Source organism: Adiantum capillus-veneris, chromosome 11, assembly GCF_014529385.1.
Source record: "Adiantum capillus-veneris isolate H3 chromosome 11, ASM1452938v2, whole genome shotgun sequence".
Taxonomy (NCBI): domain Eukaryota; kingdom Viridiplantae; phylum Streptophyta; class Polypodiopsida; order Polypodiales; family Pteridaceae; genus Adiantum; species Adiantum capillus-veneris.
In genome coordinates, this window is record NC_140941.1 from 148,839,139 (window position 1) to 148,860,607 (window position 21,469).

The 21,469-nt window shown below is 43.3% G+C and overlaps 1 protein-coding gene across 1 annotated transcript in view; it reads left to right on the forward strand.

Annotated features, from left to right (window-relative positions):
* The first annotated feature begins 6,092 nt into the window (after window positions 1–6,092).
* The window catches only part of LOC147448200 (uncharacterized), a 33,573-nt gene continuing 18,196 nt past the window's right edge, over window positions 6,093–21,469 (forward strand). The window contains exon 1 of the mRNA XM_086524080.1: window positions 6,093–6,260. Within this exon, the coding sequence (XP_086380206.1) occupies window positions 6,178–6,260 (83 nt within the window). The 5' untranslated portion in view covers window positions 6,093–6,177. The remainder of the gene's footprint in view (window positions 6,261–21,469) is intronic.

Genomic DNA, 21,469 nt, shown 5'->3' on the forward strand with positions numbered 1-21,469 from the left:
TGCATGTGACAAGAATTGGACAACAAAACATTAGTAAAATGGTATACAAACCATAAGCCAATGTCTCAAGCAATCTGTGAGCTTTACCTATATCTCTTTTGATAGAATTTCGACAACATAACATCATAAAATGGCTCACAAAACCAAATCATGACTAGCCATAATGAGTAACAATACAGGAGTACCTCTCAATGAAAATCTCAAAAAACTTAGTCTACAACATCTGGGAATCAGTCATCCGAAAAATCAGGCCGAGCTGATTTGTGTGTGTGTCAAAATCAACCCCTCTTCTCTCTCTTCGATGCTGATGGGTGTTTGTGTAGGAGGAACAAACCGTTGAGACTCTTTCTTTCTCTGCTTTCAATATCAATTTTCTCTCTTTCGATGCCGAATGTGTGTGTGTGTGTGTGTGTGTGTGTGTCTGTGTGTACACACTCTCTCTTCTTCCCTGTAGCTTTGTTGAGAAGATCAACACTATGCTTGTTTGTAGCTTTACCAAGAAGATAAATGTTATGCTTGCCTTCTCCATGTCAGTAGTGTTACACAGAGTACCAAGAGTCAACAACGTTCTCTCTCTATGGCGCTCTAGTAGAAGAATTTAAATGCTATAGTATAATCACTTAGGGCTATCTACAAAAAAAAATACTAGTGTTTTTTTCCTCTGTGAAAGCTACCTTTGCCTTGCAATCTCCCAACACTATCTGGTTTTGCCTGTAGCATTATTGTAGAAGAGATGCTTGTCAATGTTACCTGATGTTTTTAATTTGCAACATTGCTCTAAATTCACTTGCTGCAAGGTTCCCAAGCCTTACTTCACTGATTTTTAGGCTCCTATGTGAGATTCACACACACCGAGTTCTACTTTGTGCACAGTCTACTACAGACTCAAGCATGCAAAAAAATCTCTGCTCACAAAGCCATAGCTTCTCGAAACTTAGCTCAAGTTGGAGGTTGTGCACGAGTCAGGTCAGATTGAGAATCGTGGAGCTCTGATACCACTTGTGAGGTACGGTGCAATGAGGAAGAGGACACAACACATAGAGATGGGTGGGGAGACTCCAAAGTATGAGCAACCCCTTATACACTCTAAGTATATCAATGTAGAGAAGTAGGTGGGCGCCCATAGTTTGCGCGATCGGGCAAAGCACAAAGGCCTTTGCCCCAATGGGCATGGGGGGGATCACTATATGCTTTTGTATGTGCATATGAATGTGTGTGTGTGTGTGTGTGTGTATGTATGTCTATGTTTATCTATGTGCCCTCAACCTTGAGGATGCTATTCAAGTGTCTCATCAATTAAGCTATCACCATATGATAAACCATTTTTGTTATGGTTTAGAAGCTCTCAATAAGTGCTTACAATCACATGTAATTTTTATTATGTTTAAATAAAAAATTGTATTGACCATTATACTCACATAATCATAAATGCTTATATGTGGTGAGGATGATGCTTAAACAATAAATTGAAAGGCTCACATTGGCATTTTAAAACAATTAAAAAGGAAGTAAAATGAAAAAAATAAAACAAAAAGACCTATTGACAAACTAAAACAAAAGAATATTTTAATGTATTCATTAAAAAGTAGGTTTAATAAGCATAAGAAATAACAAGGTAAAGTTTTTACGGTGGCTTCAAGAAGGCAATATTTTCAGTTGTAATAAATTGTGTGTGTGTGTGTGTATCAGTGCTCAAGAAAAATCATATTCAAAAACATATAAAATTTCCTTTGGGATAGATTCAAAGAGGAAATTTTACAAAATAATCGACATTTTTGTAATTGTACAGTACTTTTACAAAATTTCCAAGCGGATTTTCTACTTCCACTTCTCCCTTCAAGCGGCTATTTTGGATTTTCAATTGGCTCAAGGCTAAGCTGAGGCACACTTTTTTCGAACACTAGTGTGTGTGTGTGTGTGTGTGTGTGTGTGAGAGAGAGAGAGAGAGAGAGAGAGAGAGAGAGGTAGTGTTAGAAAAAACCCAGTGGCCAATGTATTTAATCGACTAAAGTTCTAAAATATCGGTTAGTTTTTGAACTTGCCTTGAAGAAAACCAAGAAATTTACACGTTTTAGTGTTATTATTGGCAAAAGCTTCAAATTTTGACCTAAAAATTGGAAGAAATTCAAGTTTACCCTTATTTTCATTGGTTAGGGAGAATCTATTTTTCTAGCCGTGGAAGGAGGGAGAAGGAGAGGATCTACTTTATACATTTTTAATGCCTCACATCAACACCAATATAGAGACACCTTTTAAAAACACTAAAATGAAAAAAAAACAAGGTAAGGAGTCACGATGGCCTGCTAAAGTGAAGTAGGGGTGAGAGTTTTGGGGACCAAGCAGGAGATGCAAATCAGAGAAGCCGAGTACTTGCCATGGCTCTTTTGGCTAGGCCATGTCAATGGATTTCCCCAACAATGTCAAAATTGAAGTTTATCTTGAAAGTGGTGGCATATCTTTCTCTATAGTGTAAATTTCCTAGTCAAATATAAAATTTCTCTTTTGAAGATTTATTAGCCCTTAATTTTTAAGGCGAAAGTTTGGTAATTGTAAGCAACAATCCAAGTAAAAAAGCTTTTACTTTTTGCGTAAATCCAATTTGGCTTGAAAATAAAGGCTTCAAAAAAAAATTCAATCTCAATTTGATTGGGTAAGCAATTTAATCATAATTTGATTTGCAATAGAGCAGCTAATATCTTTTGTCTTATGAAGTCATCAAACCTGCTCATTTAATATTTTGAATTTTACTTTTAGCTTACTTTTAGGTTTCTCTCTCTCTCTCTCTCTCACACACATACACACACATTTTTTTTGTTGTAAATCTCTCTCTCTCACTCACACACACACACATACGAATGCGGATGCACAAAAAAAAGACATGTAATTGTAAGTCCAATTTTTCTATTTTTATTGAAACTACCTTTTCATGTGAAACAATGAAATCTTTTTTAATTTTTTAAGTCTGTTAATTTCAAGGCCTTAAGCCAAGGGATGCTATTTGAAGGTATGCATTGACACACTAAAAGTTAAATGAGATTTCAATTGTCAACATGAAAAGGCAAGTTTAATCACTTTAACAAATAATAAATTTTAAAATGTAAGTGGAAGGTACATTAACAAACCAAAAAAAATGAAAGAAAAGACCTAGCATTTACCAAGGCCCTCACTTTGAAGCAAAATGGACATGTGTCCAACATCGGTTCAATGTGCATCGATGGTCCAAAATTTGCACCAATTCTCCACCCACCCCACTATGGCCTTCTACAGGCCAATCATATTGTATCTAATCATGCGGTGATGAAAAGACTAAAGTGCAAACAAAGGTTATATCACATTTAATGTGATAGTGAAACTTTTGATGGTGAGAGATTTGCACGTTTTCTCCACCACTCCTCTATGGCCTTCTTAGGCCAATAAAACAATTTAATGAACTGCACCTTTATAGGCCCTTCAACACAATGACTCTTTTACAAATTAAAGTATAAAAAAACATTCAAAGAGTCAATACTACACATCATGGGATTAAACTCCTATGAATTCACTCCTTAATCCCTTGTTCTCTAAGGCCTTTTTGAGAGGGCCAAAAAACGTTTGATCCATCTACTAGCTCTATCTACTACCTATTGGTAGTATGTAAAATAAAACACATTAAGATGAATATTCCACTACCCCTCGTTGCGAACATCCCCCCGCCTCCTCCAACCCCCCTCTCTCTCGTTGACGTCCTTTCATTCCTTTGCTTGAATCTTTCCTCTCACCTCTGGTAACTCCATTTACCTTCTGCCTCTCACGTCCTATAGACGAGAGCCCTTCTACAACCATTAGCCCATCCTCCTTATTGTCTCGTCTGCAGTCGTCATGTCATCTTCCTGGCTGTTGGTAGTCGTCTTCCCATCCGCCTCTTTTAATCATAGTCTATCCCCCGAGAGAGAGAGAGAGAGAGAGAGAGAGAGAGAGAGAGAGAGAGAGAGTCTTCCTACTTTCTAGTCCTCCACCACCCCAAGATATCGACCAAAGCACTACCAAGAATGACACAACGTCAAATAGCAACAATCCCTTGGTGAACTCTCATCCATGAAAATGTCTTGTGTATGTCCGCGGGCGATCCGTTTGGATATGCTACAGAACTTTGCTTGGATGGATGGAGCTTAATTGTTGATCCCTCTCTCTCTCTCTCTCTCTCCCCCCTCGGGTTTCTCTTTGTCTTCACCTACTTTTAAAAATGCAAAATGCAATTAGTATGTGCTAACGATTTCAAAAAATATACTTTTCAAAGGAATCTTGAGGGATCCAGGCTCCCAATTTTAAAGTAAGTGTTCACATATATCTCTCTCTTTTCTGTCGACGTGTACACAAACGCACCACTTTCACTCGCTTTGCAAGCAATGATCTCTTTAATTTTTGTCCAGCCTAGAGGATGAAGGCGCCGACATCCTATGGCTGTCCATCTCTCTCTCTCTCTCTCTCTCTCTCTCTCGTGGTGATAGAGGCTGCTATTCGTAGGTCTTGTCTCCGGAGTCCATAAGCCTAGATGCATGTCTACTTGTGAAGAGCAGACTCTTGGTAGTTGGAGTCGAGTCGCCTCTCTCTCTCTCTCTCTAAGCGTGTAGGGGGGTGTAGGGTCGCTTGTGCACGAGCATTGTTAGCCCATGTGCTTCATCACCAATGGGAAGCAAGGCTGTGTGCTCTGCCTGTTCACCGACTAGAGCTGAATAGCTCACAGTCTCCATGCGTAGGGTTTCAAGGGAGGAGGGCATATATAGAAGGAAGATGAGTCGGGCACCTGGGAAGGGGAGGCATGCGCAGGGAGATAGGGATAGGCAGGAAGGTGCCGTGTCGGCGTGTAGGAGAAGATATGGAATGGGAGAGCGGAGGGTTGTTGGGGAAGATTCCAATGAATCTTCCCACACATCATTTTTAAAAAAAACCTCGAGCCAAAATGTCAGTAGTAGTACGATTTTGAAAAAGCTAAAAAGAGGAGAATCTACAAAGATTCCTCTCTCTCTCTCATGCCTGACAATTGGACTTGTAATCTCTCTCTCTCTCTCTCTCTCTCTCGTATATGCATGGCAACTCTACTTGTAATCGACTCTCTCTCTCTCTCTCTCTCTCACACACACACACACACATACAAACACACAATTTTTTCTGAGTTTTTGTGGTTGATGAATGTCTTGTACAAGAGTGAGCGACTCTCTCACACTCTCTCTCTCTCTCTCTCTCTCATGAGCGTGCTGCGATGCATTTCTATGACTGTGCTCGCAATTGATTTTTTAAAAAAGTATCCCTATTAAAATTAGCCAAAATGCCCCTACTTTTTATAAGATTGAAACCTCCATTTAAAACGAAATCCCTCAGTATGTCCCTATGATTTTGGAAAAAGAAAGTAAAAGCCGAATCTAACGAGATGCGCGAAAAATTTCTATTTCCTTCCTTCGCCAGTTGACCTTGTGCCTCTTTTTGCTGATGATGACGCGTGCACCTAGAGGGCAAAAGAGATGCAGAGGGCCAACCACTGCAGGTCGAGGAAGGTAGTTGGTGCAGGTGGATGCAAGGTTGGGAGGGGTTGCAAGAGTTATATTTATAAATTTGAAAAGAATGGTTTTCGGACAGCGAAATCAAGAAGATGAGTTGGTTAGTGCAGTGTCTTTGACTCAAGTGGACCCGAGTTCGAATCTGAGAGGAGCTTTTTGTGTTGCCTGTGTGCTACTCTGCTAGAAGAGGCGGTAAGCAAATCTGGAAAAGATCTATAAATTTGAAAAGGATGCTTTTCGGACAACGAAATCAAGAAGATGAGTTGGTTAGTGCAGTGTCTTTGACTCAAGTGGACCCGAGTTCGAATTTGAGAGGAGCTTTTTGTGTTACTTGTGTGCTACTCTGCTAGAAGAGGCGGTAAGCAAATCTGGAAAAGATCTATCAGATGAGGCATCCGAGAAGATTCTTTGCGATAAAAGTGAGAACGAACCAGTAAGTGTTACACTACACATTCTGAAACAGAAATGGGAGAGATAATCGTCAAAGATGCTCTCAACTTTGGGAGTTGGAGTTCCGGTGGAACCGAGGTCCGTGCATGAGGACTTACTAAACTGTAAAAAGAGAGAGAGAGAAGAGTCAAAACCTTGCAACCTTAAAAGACTCGGCATATGTTGGAAACGAACGCAGAGGTGAAGAATTAAGATGGCGGGGGCTTTTGGAGGATGGCGGCATCGCGCGTCCCAGTTCTACTTTCTCATCATCCTCTTCTCGTTCCCCATTTTTAGGTAGCTCCTCTCTCTCTCTCTCTCGGTCGCACAGGCTCGTTTCTCTCTGGGTTATAACAAAACTGAGCGTTGTAGCTCTCTGTTTGACTGTTGTTTTTTTGGTTGCTTTTGTGAAAATTAAGGTCCCCGGTGTTATCGCTACAATTCTGGTGCAGATCGTAGCTCCTAGTCAGATTGGAAAGGAAGCTTGAAAATTTCAATTGATTTTTCGATACTTATGAGCTAGCGATTTAGATTGGGCCATTCACTGAAAGTTTCTCTGGATCATCTGAAGCACTAAAATGCCCTGCCCAAAAAATCATACAATGCACCTGGAGCTAATCCTATGTAGAAACGTATTATCTTCAAGTAGATGGTGTAATCTTCTTTTCTCTTTTTGAAAACCAAGATGTCATGAAAGAAAGTCTCCCTGTGCAGATACACTCCTTGATTTTGTTGAATGTTCCCCTGATTTCTCTACTTTCTCATTTGGTTGAATGTTTCCCCTATTTCTTTAATTTTCCATTTGGTCAAAGCTCCACCAATTTGCCTATGGTGCCTCGGAGAAAGCGTCCAGTGGTATGCAACTCCTTCTGTGCAATCCCTATTGTGTGTATGGACCTTGCAATGATAGTGTTTGCTTAACTTTACTCTCTCACTTCGTAATTTTACAAGTTTGGAGTTCACTAGTCTCTCAACTTGTGATGTGTTTAAATCTTACAAGCTTTCAAGTTTCATTACATTCTAAGTTCTGCTACTTGGCTAGCCCTAAGTATTTACAACCTATAGGGTCTAAGTCATTTTCTTGTATTTAGTATACACAAAATTAAGAAACCTCTGCGTATCTTGGAGGAAGGAATAAATGTTTCATCTTGAAATCACATCTGCATTTTTTCACGCAGCCCTTGTGTTTTGCATTCAAACCCAGGTCTAGCCTCTAGCTGCCTTGATGACCCCCCCAAATGCACATTGCATTTGCATTACTATGGTACTTGCTGGATCCGCATCAGCTGCTCCTAACTGACCTGATACATGCATATCTACTCACATTTCTTCATTGATGCACCCAATCAGCCTTTGTTTGGGCATTCCCTCTTTCAAAGCGACCCCCTCTAGTTGCAGATTGGCTAGCTGCTTTGCTGAATTTCTGCAGCAGATCCTTCGGTGTCTGTGTTATCGGCAGTAGATATCTGTCATGAGATTGTGGCAACCACTAACCTTAGTTGTTGGTTTCTTTCCCTTGATTTTTATTTAATTTTTGGGACCCTCTTTTTGAAGTCACAAATGACTGGACATTGTGATATCAGCAGTAGATACCACTCTAGTGAACAAGGATTACCTCCTCTTGCATGACTCTCACCAGATTCACCATTATTATTGGGTATGTTTTGGCTATTTGGAGATTCACCAATTCCATGGAATCTAAAAGGAAAAAAGGCAAAGAAAATTCCTAATTAGCAAGAAACACAAAGGTTGCTTATAGCTTCTCTCTCTCTCTCTCTCTCTCTCCCTCCCCCCCAATGAAGAGATAGTCTCATAGCTCTCCATGTCTCACGCTGGCACAACATGGAGAGCTATGTGTCACAAGACAGGCACCACGTGTCGATAGAAAAGAACAGACTGAACAGACTTTTAGCACTTCAATACCAACTGAACTGAAAGAGAGAGACGACGCGCGACACGGAGTGGCGGAATTCTACCCTAGAGAGTATTGGCCCCAAACCTTGGTGCCCCTTTCGGTATTTCTTTATATTGCATCAACACAGTACAAGCGGGTACTTGAGACTCTGTACCTTCTCAAGGAAGCATGCGTGAGAATGAGCCCATGGCCTCATATTTTAAAGGCTCTAGGTCCCAAGAGTAGTTTACAGTAAGAAGCCTTCAAACTTAAAAGCATCTGGTCCAAAAACAAAGCCAAAAAGATGCCACCGTAAATCACGGAATTCCGTATAGCAGTCATAGCAAAACGCGGAAATCCGTACAGTGTGCCATGTCATCGTGTAAGCGCAATTTTCGGAATTTGACCGTACCGCTACGACGTCATCAGTATTGGCGCAAGTCTTTCTTTGTGTATGGGTCTTGCTTTATTTTAATCCTTTATGTCACTTGGGGCCCCATCGGACGGGGTCCCCATAAGTTGGTAGGACATCTTCTTCTATTACTTGTTCTTCTTAGGGTTTAGGCCCCTCGGCCGACATCTGCAAGTTGGATCCCTTCTTCAGGCCTTTGACACGTTAGCAGTTTGTGACATCTTCCCTTCTTGAAAGAGAGTAATTGTCCGCGATTACAACATATCTGCAAAACAACTCAAGTTAGCTCAAAAATTCCCGAGGGTCATTTCGAGGGACAACTAGTTTGCTCTTTTTGTTAAGGAGTTAGCTTCTCGTTTCGGCTCTTTTGATCAAGGAGTTAGCTTCTCCTTCCGTCCAGATCGGAACTCTTGATATTCCGGCGTAGTAAAATTAGCCATCACACCCAAACCGTACTGATCTTCCAGGGGTGTCTTGATGCACTAAAATTACATACCCAGGCAATCTCATCCAATTAGGAATAATCAGTGGTTGGCACATCACAATGTAACACAAATGCTCACATATGCATGTTACAAGACATAGAAACATAAAGCTGCTGATGAACACTCTTCCCGCATAACCTAACAAGGTCCGGGCCGGGAGATATTCAACGACTCCCTCATCACTCCTCCCGCATAACCTAAAAAGGTCCGGGCCGGGAGATATAGAGGCCTTTTACAACCAAATGCCCCCGAGACCACAGCCTGCGTCGTTTGGAGGTGCTGAGAGTAACCACTGCTGAGACTTCTTAATACTCCTCCCGCATAATCATCCAGGTCCGGGCTGGGAGTCACAACAACACTTTTCAATCATCATTTCTCAATACTCCACCCGGGAGTAATATCACCAATCATTGATACTAGTATTAAAACCAGAGTCAAACAGTTCAAATCGGCACCAAAACAAGCTCAAAACAGATACCATCCATTTCAAACAAATTTCAAACAAATTTTCAAATATACTCTCTAGCTATAAAGAAACAAGTAGAGAGTTTATTCGAGGTTTTGTTCGGACAACCGAACTTTGAGGACGTCTGGCTTGTCCTTCTGCATCACGGTGATGGTTCGGTTCCGAACCTCGAGAGTCGCATCATTCTTGTCGTGCCAAGGCATGCCCAAGAGAACGTCGCAATTGCCCAAGTTCATGATGTGGAAATCAGCTTTTCCATGATAATCTTGAATAGTCACTAGAAGAGCACCAATGAGCGGTACTACTTTTTGAGTTTGCTATTGGCTAGCTCAGCTTCAATTTCTCCACCCTCTGCATCATAATCAAAGCGCATTTGTTTTAGAATTCTGGATGGATGAAGTTCTTTGTAGCTCCGGGGTCAAAGAAAATAAGGGCTTTGAAGCCATTGACTTTGCCATATGCTCGACACAATTCATTTGTACTCTCAAGGCGTATGCCATAAATATCAGGAACTAGTCTAATAGCGGGTCTAGCTCTCTTAGCAGGAGGTGGCGCTAGGGTTCTGTCGACTGTTGGTGCGGGCGTCAGCTCCTCTGGTCTATCAGTACGTTTGGGACAATTAGAATGATTATGCCCTGTTTGAAAGCATCCAAAGCATCGGCCTTCTCGTAGTAAGGTGTCGTTGTTGAGGCGTCAAACGAGGCCTTTGTGGTTGACTTTCACGACTCTCGAGAATTTGTTCTTTGTTGGTGAGAGTTGTGTTTCGTGGCCAGAGATTCTTCTGTGGTAAACTCTAGCTTTCCCTTCATCAGTTTGTAGCCGACCGTGGCATGGTCCATAAGTTCTTGCATGGTGGAGACTTGCTTGGATAGACAATATTCCTGCAATGGTGATGGTGCTCCAATGGTGTATTGCTCGCATTGGGCCTCCAAGGGAACAGATCTAAAGAAGGATACCGGAAGGTACACGTCGAGAAACCTTTGAATATATTCGTCCATGGTTTCGGTGGCAAGCATTTTCAAGTTGCCCCTCTCTGCCAAAATCCGGACTTCAAACATAGATGTCATGTAACTACGTGCAAAAACTGTCTTGAAAGCTTGCCAGGTCCTTGGAGCATACGGTTGTGTCGCGATTGAACTCCACCATTGCATAGCATTATCTTTAAGAAATCCCACTGCTCGAGAAATCTTGGATTCTTCTGTATAGTTCCCTAAAGCATAGATGTTGTCGAGTTGCTGTAGGAACTGCAATGCTTTCTTGAGATCTTTCACCTCGGAAAAAGTGAAAAATTTGACTGTCGTGCCGCCATCTTTGAAATCTTTGGGTTGGTTAGGCACATATCGCGGGTATGGATAATAAGGGTATCCATATGGGCTCCAACCATTGTAGCTTGGTGGCGGTGGCGGTGGCAGTGGTGGTGGTGGAGGTGGAGGTGGGGGCAATGGCGGTTGCACTGGATCAGGGTCTGATGGCTGCACCATATTCCTGAAGACTCCCCCGATCGGAAAAGACGACTCAGAAGTTTTCCAATTGGAAGATCTCGTACTTTCTGTTGTCGGAGGAGGAGGTACCACCTGGGGCATCAGAGGGGGTAACATGTAGTTGAAAAATTGTGGAAAACTTTGCAGCATCGGAAGATTCTACCGAGACAAGACGGGCACCACGTGCCGTTAGAAAAGAACAGACTGAACAGACTTTTAGCACTTCAATAACAACTTAACTGAAAGAGAGACGACACGCAACACGGAGTGGCGGAATTCCACCCCAGAGAGTATTGGCCCCAAACCTTGGCGCCCCTTTCGGTATTTCTTTATATTGCATCAACACAGTACAAGCCGGTACTCGAGACTCTACACCTTCTCTGCCATTGGCTGCCCGATCCAGCCTCCAAGCTCCACGACCTAGTAAATATGGAGAGAAATAGGAGAGGGGCACCAGATGCCTGGGGAAATATAGGAGGACTCGGATAAAATATCCGAGGCCTCCAGGAGCCAAGTGAGCCTAAAATTTAAGGCTAAACATGGCTAGACACAACCTGCCATGAGAAACCTACCTCACATTAGCCCGGCACAGCCACAAAACAACCCTCACTCCCTAACACCTGTCCCTGGGTATAAGTGGGACCGACTCGACGAATCCAAAGAGATGCCTGAACTCTAACACCCCCTCTTAGCTCCTAGGAAGGAAATCGGACCAGGAAGCTGGAGTGAGTAATCTGCAACTGTAAAGAGAGGGTTTTGTGGATGAGGATATCTGCTAATGAACTCCGAGATCGAATAGTACCTGATGAGTATACCAACCAACCGCTGACCCGAAAGACGTCTGGGAAGTACAATGTTGTCTGGTGAAAGTAAATCCAGCTCTATCAAGAATCTCTTCAAGCCAACCGACTCACAAGTCGCACAACCAGTAACTACAGAAGGTATTGTTACTGACCGTTCCAAGAGAATGCATCAAAACTGAGGGGTAAAGGCATAAAATACTGGTATTCGAATCATTTCCTATTTCTAAAGTGCTCCACTGTTATGTCCCGCTCTTAGGAGAGGGGATTTAGCCCAGACACCGTTGGGATGGGCGTCTAGTGTCCGGGCGGACATTGTGTGAACACGGCCAGTGTGGCCGGCCATTATTATAAAGGGAGGCATATTCGACCAATGGGAGATGGTGTTCCCAAGTTGCCTTGTGCTCTGACACACAACATTTGAGCAAATCCAGGACATTAAAATTTGCCTCTTCTAACTGTCCATCAATTTGCGGATGAAATGAAGAAGAGAACTTTAGCGTAGTGTCCATGTTTTCAAAGAATGCCTTCCAGAAAAGACTTGTCATACGTGGATCCCTATCATTGACAATTGTCTGAGGCATCCCGTGATACTTAAAGATATTGCTCATGAATATCTTGACCATGTGTTTTGGCTTTATCTTCTTCCTAAAAGGAATGAAATGGGCCTGCATACTGAACCTGCAAATGATAGTCCAAATCCCATCATTGCCTGTTTGCGTTCTTGGAAGATCAAAGTCCATCGCTATGCTTTCCCATGGCATATCAGGGATCGGCAATGGTTGCAACAATCCCGGTTGCTTTTGCCTGTCAAATTTGACTTTTTGGCAAACTAAGCATGATTTTACAAATGTGGCAACATCTTGACGCAAAGTTGGCCAATAGAAGAATGCCTCAACCCCTTTCACTATCGCATCAATTCCGCGATGCCCAACATAAGGTGCAACATGACTTTCTATCAAAATCTTTGGCCGTAATTGTTCAGTAACGCATAACTTTCCATGCATCATAAGAAAGTCATTCTTAAGCATATAGTGCTCATGATGTTGCCCATCAACAAGCTGGTCATAGATCCTTGCAAAATCTGAATCTTCAGCATATTGTGTCTTCATTTCGTCTAGTTCACAATGGTACGGAATTGACACTGCTGAAATTTGGGGCTTTCGTGACAATGCATTAGCCACCACGTTCTTTTTTCCTTGCACATGCACAATCTGAAAATGGAACATTGACAAGATGTTTGCCCATCGCATGTGCTTCTCAGACAACTTCGTTTATGTGAGAAAATATCGCAAGGTTTGATGATCCGTTTGGACAACAAAATCAGCCCCTAGCAGATAGTGTTTTCAACTAGTGAGAGCATGAATTACTGCCAACAATTCTTTCTCCTAGACTTGCAAGTTTCTTTCAGTCTTCAAAAGAATTCTGCTCTCATATGCGACTACACGGCCATTCTGCATTAGAACTGCACCCAGACTATGGCCACACTCATCACACTGAAACACAAAAGGTTTCGAAAGATCTAGCAAAATGATTACCGGATCTGAAGTGAGATTCTCTTTTAAGTGTTTGAAGGCTAAAATTTCCTTGGCTGTCCACTTGAAAGTGACTGCTTTTGCAGTGCATGGAGTGGAGAAGCAATCTCAGTAGAATTTTGGATGAACCTCCTGTAGTAGGAACATAAGCCTAGAAAGCTTCGAATGTCATGTGCGGACTTCAAGTTTGGCCATGACCTAATTGCTTCCACTTTGGCAGGAGCCATGCGTACCTCATCCTTTGAAACAATGTGTCCAAGGAAGTGAATCTCTTGCACGTATTAATGAGTAGCTTGTTGTTACGTAACTCATTGAAAACTGCGGTCAAGTGATCCCTATGCTCCTCTTCAGACTTTGAGTAGACAATCATGTCATCAAAGAAGGTACCCATGAAGTTTTTATGTTGTCTAAAAATTCTGTCCATCATTCTATTAAACGTGGCAGGAGCATTTGTGAGACCAAATGGCATGACAAGAAACTCATAGAGACCAAATGTTGTTCTGAACGCAGTCTTATGGACATCTTCTGGCCTAATGCGTATCTGATGGTAGCCACTCTTTAGGTCTATCCTTGTAAATAATGACGCTCTCTCAAGCCGATCAAGAATGTCATCTATCCTCGGTATGGGGAGCCTGTTCTTGATGGTATTCTTATTCAAAGCGCGATAGTCAATGCATATGCGCCATGAACCATCCTTCTTTTGCACTAAGAGTACAGGCGAACAAAAAGGGGATGAACTGGGCTTAATCAGCCCCTTCTCTAAAAGCTCGTTGACCTGACTCATAATCTCTTTCTGCTGGGCTGCACTAACCCTGTATGGTGGTCTATTTGGTAGACTAGAACTTGGCACAAGATCTATGGTATGATCCTCAGGTCTCTCAGGAGGTAACTCCCTTGGCAACGAGTCCGAAAAGCAATCACTGAAACCATGACCTGTCTTTGTCTAAGGTAGACAAATTAGATACAACTTGAGGTACTTCTTTTGCAAAGATCAAGTACGCAGAAAGATGATTCTTAATTACAGATGAAATAGCAGAAGCAGAAACGACTGGAACAGACTCGCCTTTAAGCTTTACATCAAGGACATGAGTCTTTCCTCTACGTACAAGGGTAATTTTTTTGTTGTAAGTATCCACTATAGCATGCAACCTGTAATACCATGGGATACCCAATAACACATCACAGCCCCCAAGTGGCATAATATGAAATTCTTCTACATCTACATAGCTCTGAATGTGCAGACGAAGCTTTCCCAAAATGGGAGTAACAGGCTCTGAATGACCTGGGCATGCTAAACCTGCTTCCCGTGTCATACCCATCTCCTCTGCACGAATGCCCAACTTTGATGCTAATTCTGGTGATATGAAATTTGCACGGGCTCTTGGATCAAAGAAAACAAGCACTGTCTGGTCTCTAACTTTGCCCCAAGCTCTGCACAGTTCCGTGGCATCTGTGTTTGGCTGGTCTCCAATCAAACCTGGAACAAGTCCTGCACTTGGCTTGGCTTCTTCCCTTTATGGTTTGACTTGTCATCCTTATCCTGTGACTTCTTCTGTGGGCATTCATTTGCAAAATGTCCTTCCTGTTCACAAATGTAGCATTTCTTGGTCTCCATAAGAGCTTTCCTTTCTTCAAAAGATTTGCCAGAAAAATGCTTTTTTTGTCCTTGTCCTCGTCCTGAAGAAGATTTAGACCTTGGACGTATCAGCTTCTTCAGTGGAGGGCTTCTTTGTGGGAGGCTTAGAAGGCTTTGCTGCAACGTTGCCCTTGGCTGAAAAGTGTTTGCCCTGGACCCTTTCTTGTGGCTATTAAATCCAACTGAATCTCCCTTGGATAGATTGCTGGCCACTCTTGCATTCTCAATCAACTGAAACATATTCATGACAGTAGTCTTTGTGCAGTAGTCCCTGGTTTTCTTGGGCAATTTGCAACAGTACTTCTCAATCTGTTCTGACAATGGCACAAACTTGTAAGAGATGACTGGCAACAGTGTGGCCCAAAACTGTTTATTGTACTCTTCCAGATTCGCACACTGTTTAGCATTCAACTCGTGCCATTCTGTCATCACATCCACTTCAAAAGTGTTTGTCAGCCATGTAGGCGCAAAATGCTGTTTGAATTGGACCCACGTTGTTGGGGCTTGACCTGGTTGAACAATGCGGTCCACCATTGAAGTGCATTCCCTTTCAAGAAAGTGGCAGCCTTGCGTATCTTTGAAGATTCCATGAAGTTTCCTCCAGCATAAGCCGCATCAAACTGCTGTATGAAGGTCAAAGCCTTCAATTGGTCCTCAGTTCCTCTGAAAGTTTCAAGCTTCACTCCCTGCCCACCTTCCTTGTAATCCTTAGGCTGACTCAAAGGAGCCACAATATCATAAACAGGTGCCTGTAACAGTGGTGCTCCATGATTGTTCATTCCAGCACTTGGATCAACTGTTTTACCTGTCGTATTTGCATTTTGTACGTATGGCTGCGAGAAACCAGCTATACCAAATTGTGTTCGAGGCACTCGAAACTGGCCATAGGCACCCTGAAAACCTGGTTTGACACCCATGTTTGCGTACATAGGGTTACCCATGCCTGTTTGCATTGTCCCGAACACATTCCCTGTCATATAACCTGTGGAAGGTCCAGCTATAGCTTGAAACACTGAAGCACCTCCAAAATAACTAGGATAAGTATTAGGTAATGGAAGGGTCTAACACATAGCCTGTTCATTACTCCCTTGGACCATTCACAAACGGTTCCTGTCTAGCTAAAGCAAGTTGCTTTGGATCATTGGACACCGCTAGTTGCTCAACCACATGGGCTTTCCCTCGAGCATCATGAGTCCTCTGCGCATTGGAAATCTCCGTTTCCTGCAGTGGCTCAGTCATGCCCTGTGTAGGAGGCTGAAAACCCTGTGTCGGAGCCTGTAAGAACTCCTGCATCCTTGGGTTGTTAGCCAACTGCTGAAACATGTCATGCAGCAACGCAGTTGAGCTCTAAACAACCTGTCCTCTTCTTGAAGAGTTGAAGGAACTTTCTTTGTGCCATGTGAGGAAGATCCCTCTTCAGGTACTTGGTCTCTCTTCTCTGCCATAACGACAAGCTCTGTGTTTCTTTCACCCACAACAATCCACGCTGCACTATATAAACGGCCTCTACAACGTAAAAACACAGCAGAAAAACACAGCAGGCTGTAATTCCCTGTTTCGGATCGTTTTTAGCGGAGCGAACACGCCTACGCGTGTCCCAAGGGCTCCCGCACGCAATGGGACAGTTCCCCTGTGAATTGGACGAGTTTTCACGCGAGAAAACTCTCCAAACTCGCAATCTTTCGCGATGGAACTGTGCGTACCTGTGGGGGATTAGCAATTAGCTAATCCGGTTCCCGTTTAGAAGGCTCTTGCCTTGGCAAACGGGCATAAACCCCCAGAACTGTACATGTTCATCTATGTAGCCCAACTAGTGGGGCATTACCATATGTGCCAAAGGGAGAGAGAGAGATGCACGAGAGCAAGTCATCGCGCTACATGAGATAGAGGAGAAGGCAAGCTTTCCATTAAAAGTGTAGACCTGCACCCACTACTCACACACACACACTGTTGGTCACTTATGAGTCAAATCAGCCTCCTCTCTCAAATTGGGCGCCCCCTCTTCATGCTGGATCTGGCAAATCTACCAGGAGCTGCCATGTGTCCAGTTTGCCCCTTTTGAGTTAATTCTCTAGTTCCTACCGACTTATAAAGTTATAAGTGACTTTCCGAGTGGCCCAGACCTCATTTGGCGCACACAGGCTTCCATACTCATCAGAATTCAGTGCATACTGGCCTGATCAATCCCAGACCGACCGACCTAGACTTCGGATGTGAGAAACCTATTCGGCCACAGTCGTTTCACACTGTCCATGCAATGTCCACTTGCACCTTTTCAAGGGTCCCGGGGAAACAAGTAAAAATAAAAATAAATAAATTTTTTTAGTACTTATTTATGGAAGGCAACAGGAAAAATACACCTCTTGGTGACACAGAACCCAAGGTTTATGGAGTTTTTGCAAGCGCCACCTGTGCCACAACAAACAAGGCAACTCACACAGCTAGTAGAGCCTGTTGAGGCTCAAGCCCCTGCTTCATGTGTCCGAGCAGGATAGGGAGCACTCGCACGTTGCGGAGTCTGTTGGGGCTCTAAGACAGGTTCCTTTCGTCCATGAACATGTGGTTAGGACGCGAATTCCACGGGTTTTGTCAGTTCAGCCCACCACCTTTCAGAGTCTACATGTTGCATTAAATGGACACGGATCTAGTTTCTAGGCAATGCATCAGGTTTTTCCACCACCCATGGTACATCCTACGTATTTCAGGGCTGGATCTGGTGTTCCAAAGTATGGCTCGTTATGCTGTAACAAACTGCTGACGTGTTGAAGCCTAAAGAATGGAGCCAACTTGCAGATGTCGGCCGAGGGGCCTAAACCCTGAGAAGAACAAGTAACAGAAGAAGAACTTATGGGGACCCCGTCCGATGGGGCCCAAGTGACAAAAGGATTAAAATAAAGCAGGACCTGCACACACACAAAAACTGCAGATTTTCGAAAATTGTGATGGCATGATGACGTGGTAGGCTGTACGGATTTCCGTGTTTTGCGTTGATTGATGACGTGGCAATTGTACGGATTTCCGTGATTTACGTTGGCAGCTTTTTGGCTTTGCTTTTGGACCAGATGCTTTTGAGTTTGAAGGCTTTTCACCGTAATTGCTTTTTAGGCCAAGGGCCTTTAAATATGAGGCTAGGGCTCATTCTCTGGCATGCTTCCTGGAGAAGGTGCAGAGTCTGGAGTACCGGCTTGTACTATGTGATGCAATATAAAGAAATACCGAAAGCGGCGCCAAGGTTTGGGGCCAATACTCTCTGGGGTGGAATTCCGCCACTCCGTGTCGTGTGTCGTCTCTCTCTTTCAGTTCAGTTGTTATTGAAGTGTTAAAAGTCTGTTCAGTCTGCTCTTTTCTATTGGCACGTGGTGCCCGTCTTGTGACAGTGGTATTAGAGCATCAGGTGTGTGCTTTTTTGAAAGCATACCAGTCCTACAAAAGAGCAGATAGATTTTATTTGAGGTATCTTCGCCCTCCAACCCGAACTTATTAGCCACTCCTACCCTTACTCCATCGCGCATCGGGCGCGCTCCCGTCTTCACCGCTCATGTCTTACAGGGCATAAGCCATAAAGATCACTTGCAAGAGAAGGATCCAAGATTTGTTTTGAGCTGCTGTTTTTCTCAGAGGCAGTGCCATGCAGATGTTGATAGCTACCAAGCAGCATACTCCAAGTACTTGGCAAGCTTTCAAGGAAATTTTTTTGCCTGAAGTTGGTTTCTGACATCTTCCTTTGGAGTGCAACTTCTGGCAGAGTGGGGTATCCTGAAATGCTTGCCATGGAAACCCTAGCAGATTATAACTTGAAGTTTCTCGACATCTCCCAGTAGATGTCTCTTCACGATCAGATGACCTTGGAGGTCCAGTGCGATTGCTATCTTGGGACTACCATCGTCACCAAAGAAACACTGTTTGTCCAGGAGCTGATGGACCATGTTGTGCTCAGCTACCACCTTATGGAATGAACCTAACCCTAATTTTTGGTGCAGGTTTCAGGATGGAAAGTCAGTCGACTTTTCGAGCTCGACTGATGTTGAGATTGCTTTTTAAGTTTGAGTTGTGTTTGAACTTGTTTGGTGATCCTGTTTGGAATTTGTTTGAAATGGATGCTATCTGTTTTAAACCTGTCTTGGTGCCGATTTAAATTGTTTGACTTTGGTTTGATACTGGTTTCAATGATTGGTGATTTTACTCCCGGGTGGAGTAGCGAGAAATTATGTTTGAGAATGCTTGTTCATACTCATGGCCTGGATCCTTGTGGTTATTTGCGGGGGGAGTACTGAATGATTGAAAGGTGCTGTTTTTTTAACTCATGGCCCGGACCCTTGTGGTTATTTACGGGGGGAGTATTGTTGTTGTGACTCCCGGCCCGGACTTGGATGGTTATGCGGGAGGAGTATTAAGAAGTCTGAGCAGTGGTTACTCTCAGCACCTCCAAACGACGCAGGCTGCGGTCTGGGGGGCGTTTGGTTGTAAAAGGCCTCTATTTCTCCCGGCCCGGACCTTTTTAGGTTATGCGGGAGGAGTGATGAGGGAGTCGTTGAATATCTCCCGGCCCGAACCTTGTTAGGTTATGCGGGAGGAGTGTTCATCGACGGCTTTATGTTTCTATGTCTTGTAACATGCATATGTGAGCATTTGTGTTGCATTGTGATGTGCCAATTATTGAATATTCGGAATTGGATGATTATCTGGGTATGTAATTTTTTAGTGCATCAAGACACTTGTGGAAGATCAGTACGGTCTGGGTGTGATGGCTAATTTTACTACGTCGGAATATCAAGCATCCGATCTAGACGAAAGGAGAAGCTAACTCCTTGATCAAAAAGGCAGAAAGGAGAAGCTAACTCCTTGATCAAAAGAGCAGAAAGGGGAAGCTAACTCCTTGATCAAAACAGCCGTAAGGAGAAGCTAACTCCTTGACCAAAAGAACAGAAAGGAGAAGCTAACTCCTTGATCAAAACAGCCGAAAGGAGAAGCTAACTCCTTAATAAAAAGAGCAAGCTGATTGTCCCTCGGAATGACCCTCGGAAATTTTTGAGCTAACTTGAGTTGTTTTGCAGATATGCTGTAATCGCGGACGATTACTCTCTTTCAAGAAGGGGAGATCTAACAAACTGCTGACGTGTCAAAGCCTAAAGAATTGAGCCAACTTGCAGATGTCGGCCGAGGGGCCTAAACCCTAAGAAGACAAGTAACAGAAGAAGAAGTCCTACCAACTTATGGGGACCTCGTCCGATGGGGCCCAAGTGACAAAAGGATTAAAATAAAGCAGGACCCGCACACACGCAAAAACTGATGATGTGGCAAATTTTTGAAAATTGCATTGGCATGATGACGTGGCAGGCTGTACGGATTTCCGCGTTTTGCGTTGGTTGATGATGTGGCAGTTGTACGGATTTCCGTGGCAGCTTTTTGGCTTTGCTTTTGGACCAGATGCATTTGAGTTTGAAGGCTTTTCAGTGTAATTGCTTTTTAGGCCAAGGGCCTTTAAATATGAGGCTAGGGCTCATTCTCTGGCATGCTTCCTGGAGAAGGTGCAGAGTCTGGAGTACCGACTTGTACTGTGTTGATGCAATATAAAGAAATACCGAAAGGGGCGCCAAGGTTTGGGGCCAATACTCTCTGGGGTGGAATTCCGCCATTCCGTGTCGCGTGTCGTCTCTCTCTTTCAGTTCAGTTGTTATTGAAGTGTTAAAAGTCTGTTCAGTCTGCTCTTTTCTATTGGCGACAAGAAAGGGAAGAAGCCCAAGCCCAAGGAAGGTTTAGTGCCAGACATGGTGGGTGACAGGCCTAGTACATATGCCATTGAGTTATGCAGAGCGTGGGGTAAAGTCAGAGACCAGACGACACTTATCTTTTTTGATCCAGGCACCAAAGCAAAGTTTATCTCACCAGAGTTAGCTATGAAGCTGGGCATCAAAGCTGAAGAGATGGGGTACACGGCAAAGGCAGGGTTGGCATGTCCTTGCCACTCAGAGTGTGTTACTCTCATCATTGGAAAGCTGTGTCTGCATATTTAGTCGTATGTGGACACAAAAGAATTTTATATCATGCCATTGAAAGGGTGCAATGCGCTGTTGGGAATCCCCTAGATGTTCCGAATACATGGCGTGTTGGATGTCTTCGACAAAAAGATCACCCTTTTGCATAGGGGCAAAACTCATGTTTTGGATGTAAAGCTTAAAGGAGTCTGTCCCTATTGTATCTGGTTCGGCTATCATTTCTATAATTAAGAATCATCTGTTTGAGTACTTGATTTTTGCACGTGCTGTTTGAGATGATTGTCAGTCAAATTTATCAAATATATCTGTTGTAGATAAAGAAAGGTAAGCATTTTTGGGAGAGTTTAATGACTGTTTTTCTAATTCATTACCGTCACAATTGCTGCCGGAGAGGCCCGAGGACCATGCGATAAATTTGGTGCTAGGGTGTAGCCCACCAAACAGACCTCCTTGCAGGGTTAGTGCGGCTCAGCAGAAAGAGATTATGGGCGAGGTTGAGGAGCTTTTAGAGAAGGGGTTGATTCGGCCTTGTTCTTCACCTTTTGAGGGATCCTAAAGGTGACTTAGGGATCAACCCTAAAGAAGTAGGCCGAATCAACCCCTTCTCTAAAAATATACTATAAGTATACTCCTAGTGCCGAAGAAGGATGGCTCTTTGGCACATGTGTATTGACTACCATGCGTTGAATAAGAATACCATCAAGAACATGTTTCCTATTCCAAGGATTGATGATATTCTTGACCGTTTAGAGGGTGCTGCAATTTTCAGCAAGATAGACCTTAAGAGTGGGTACCATTAGA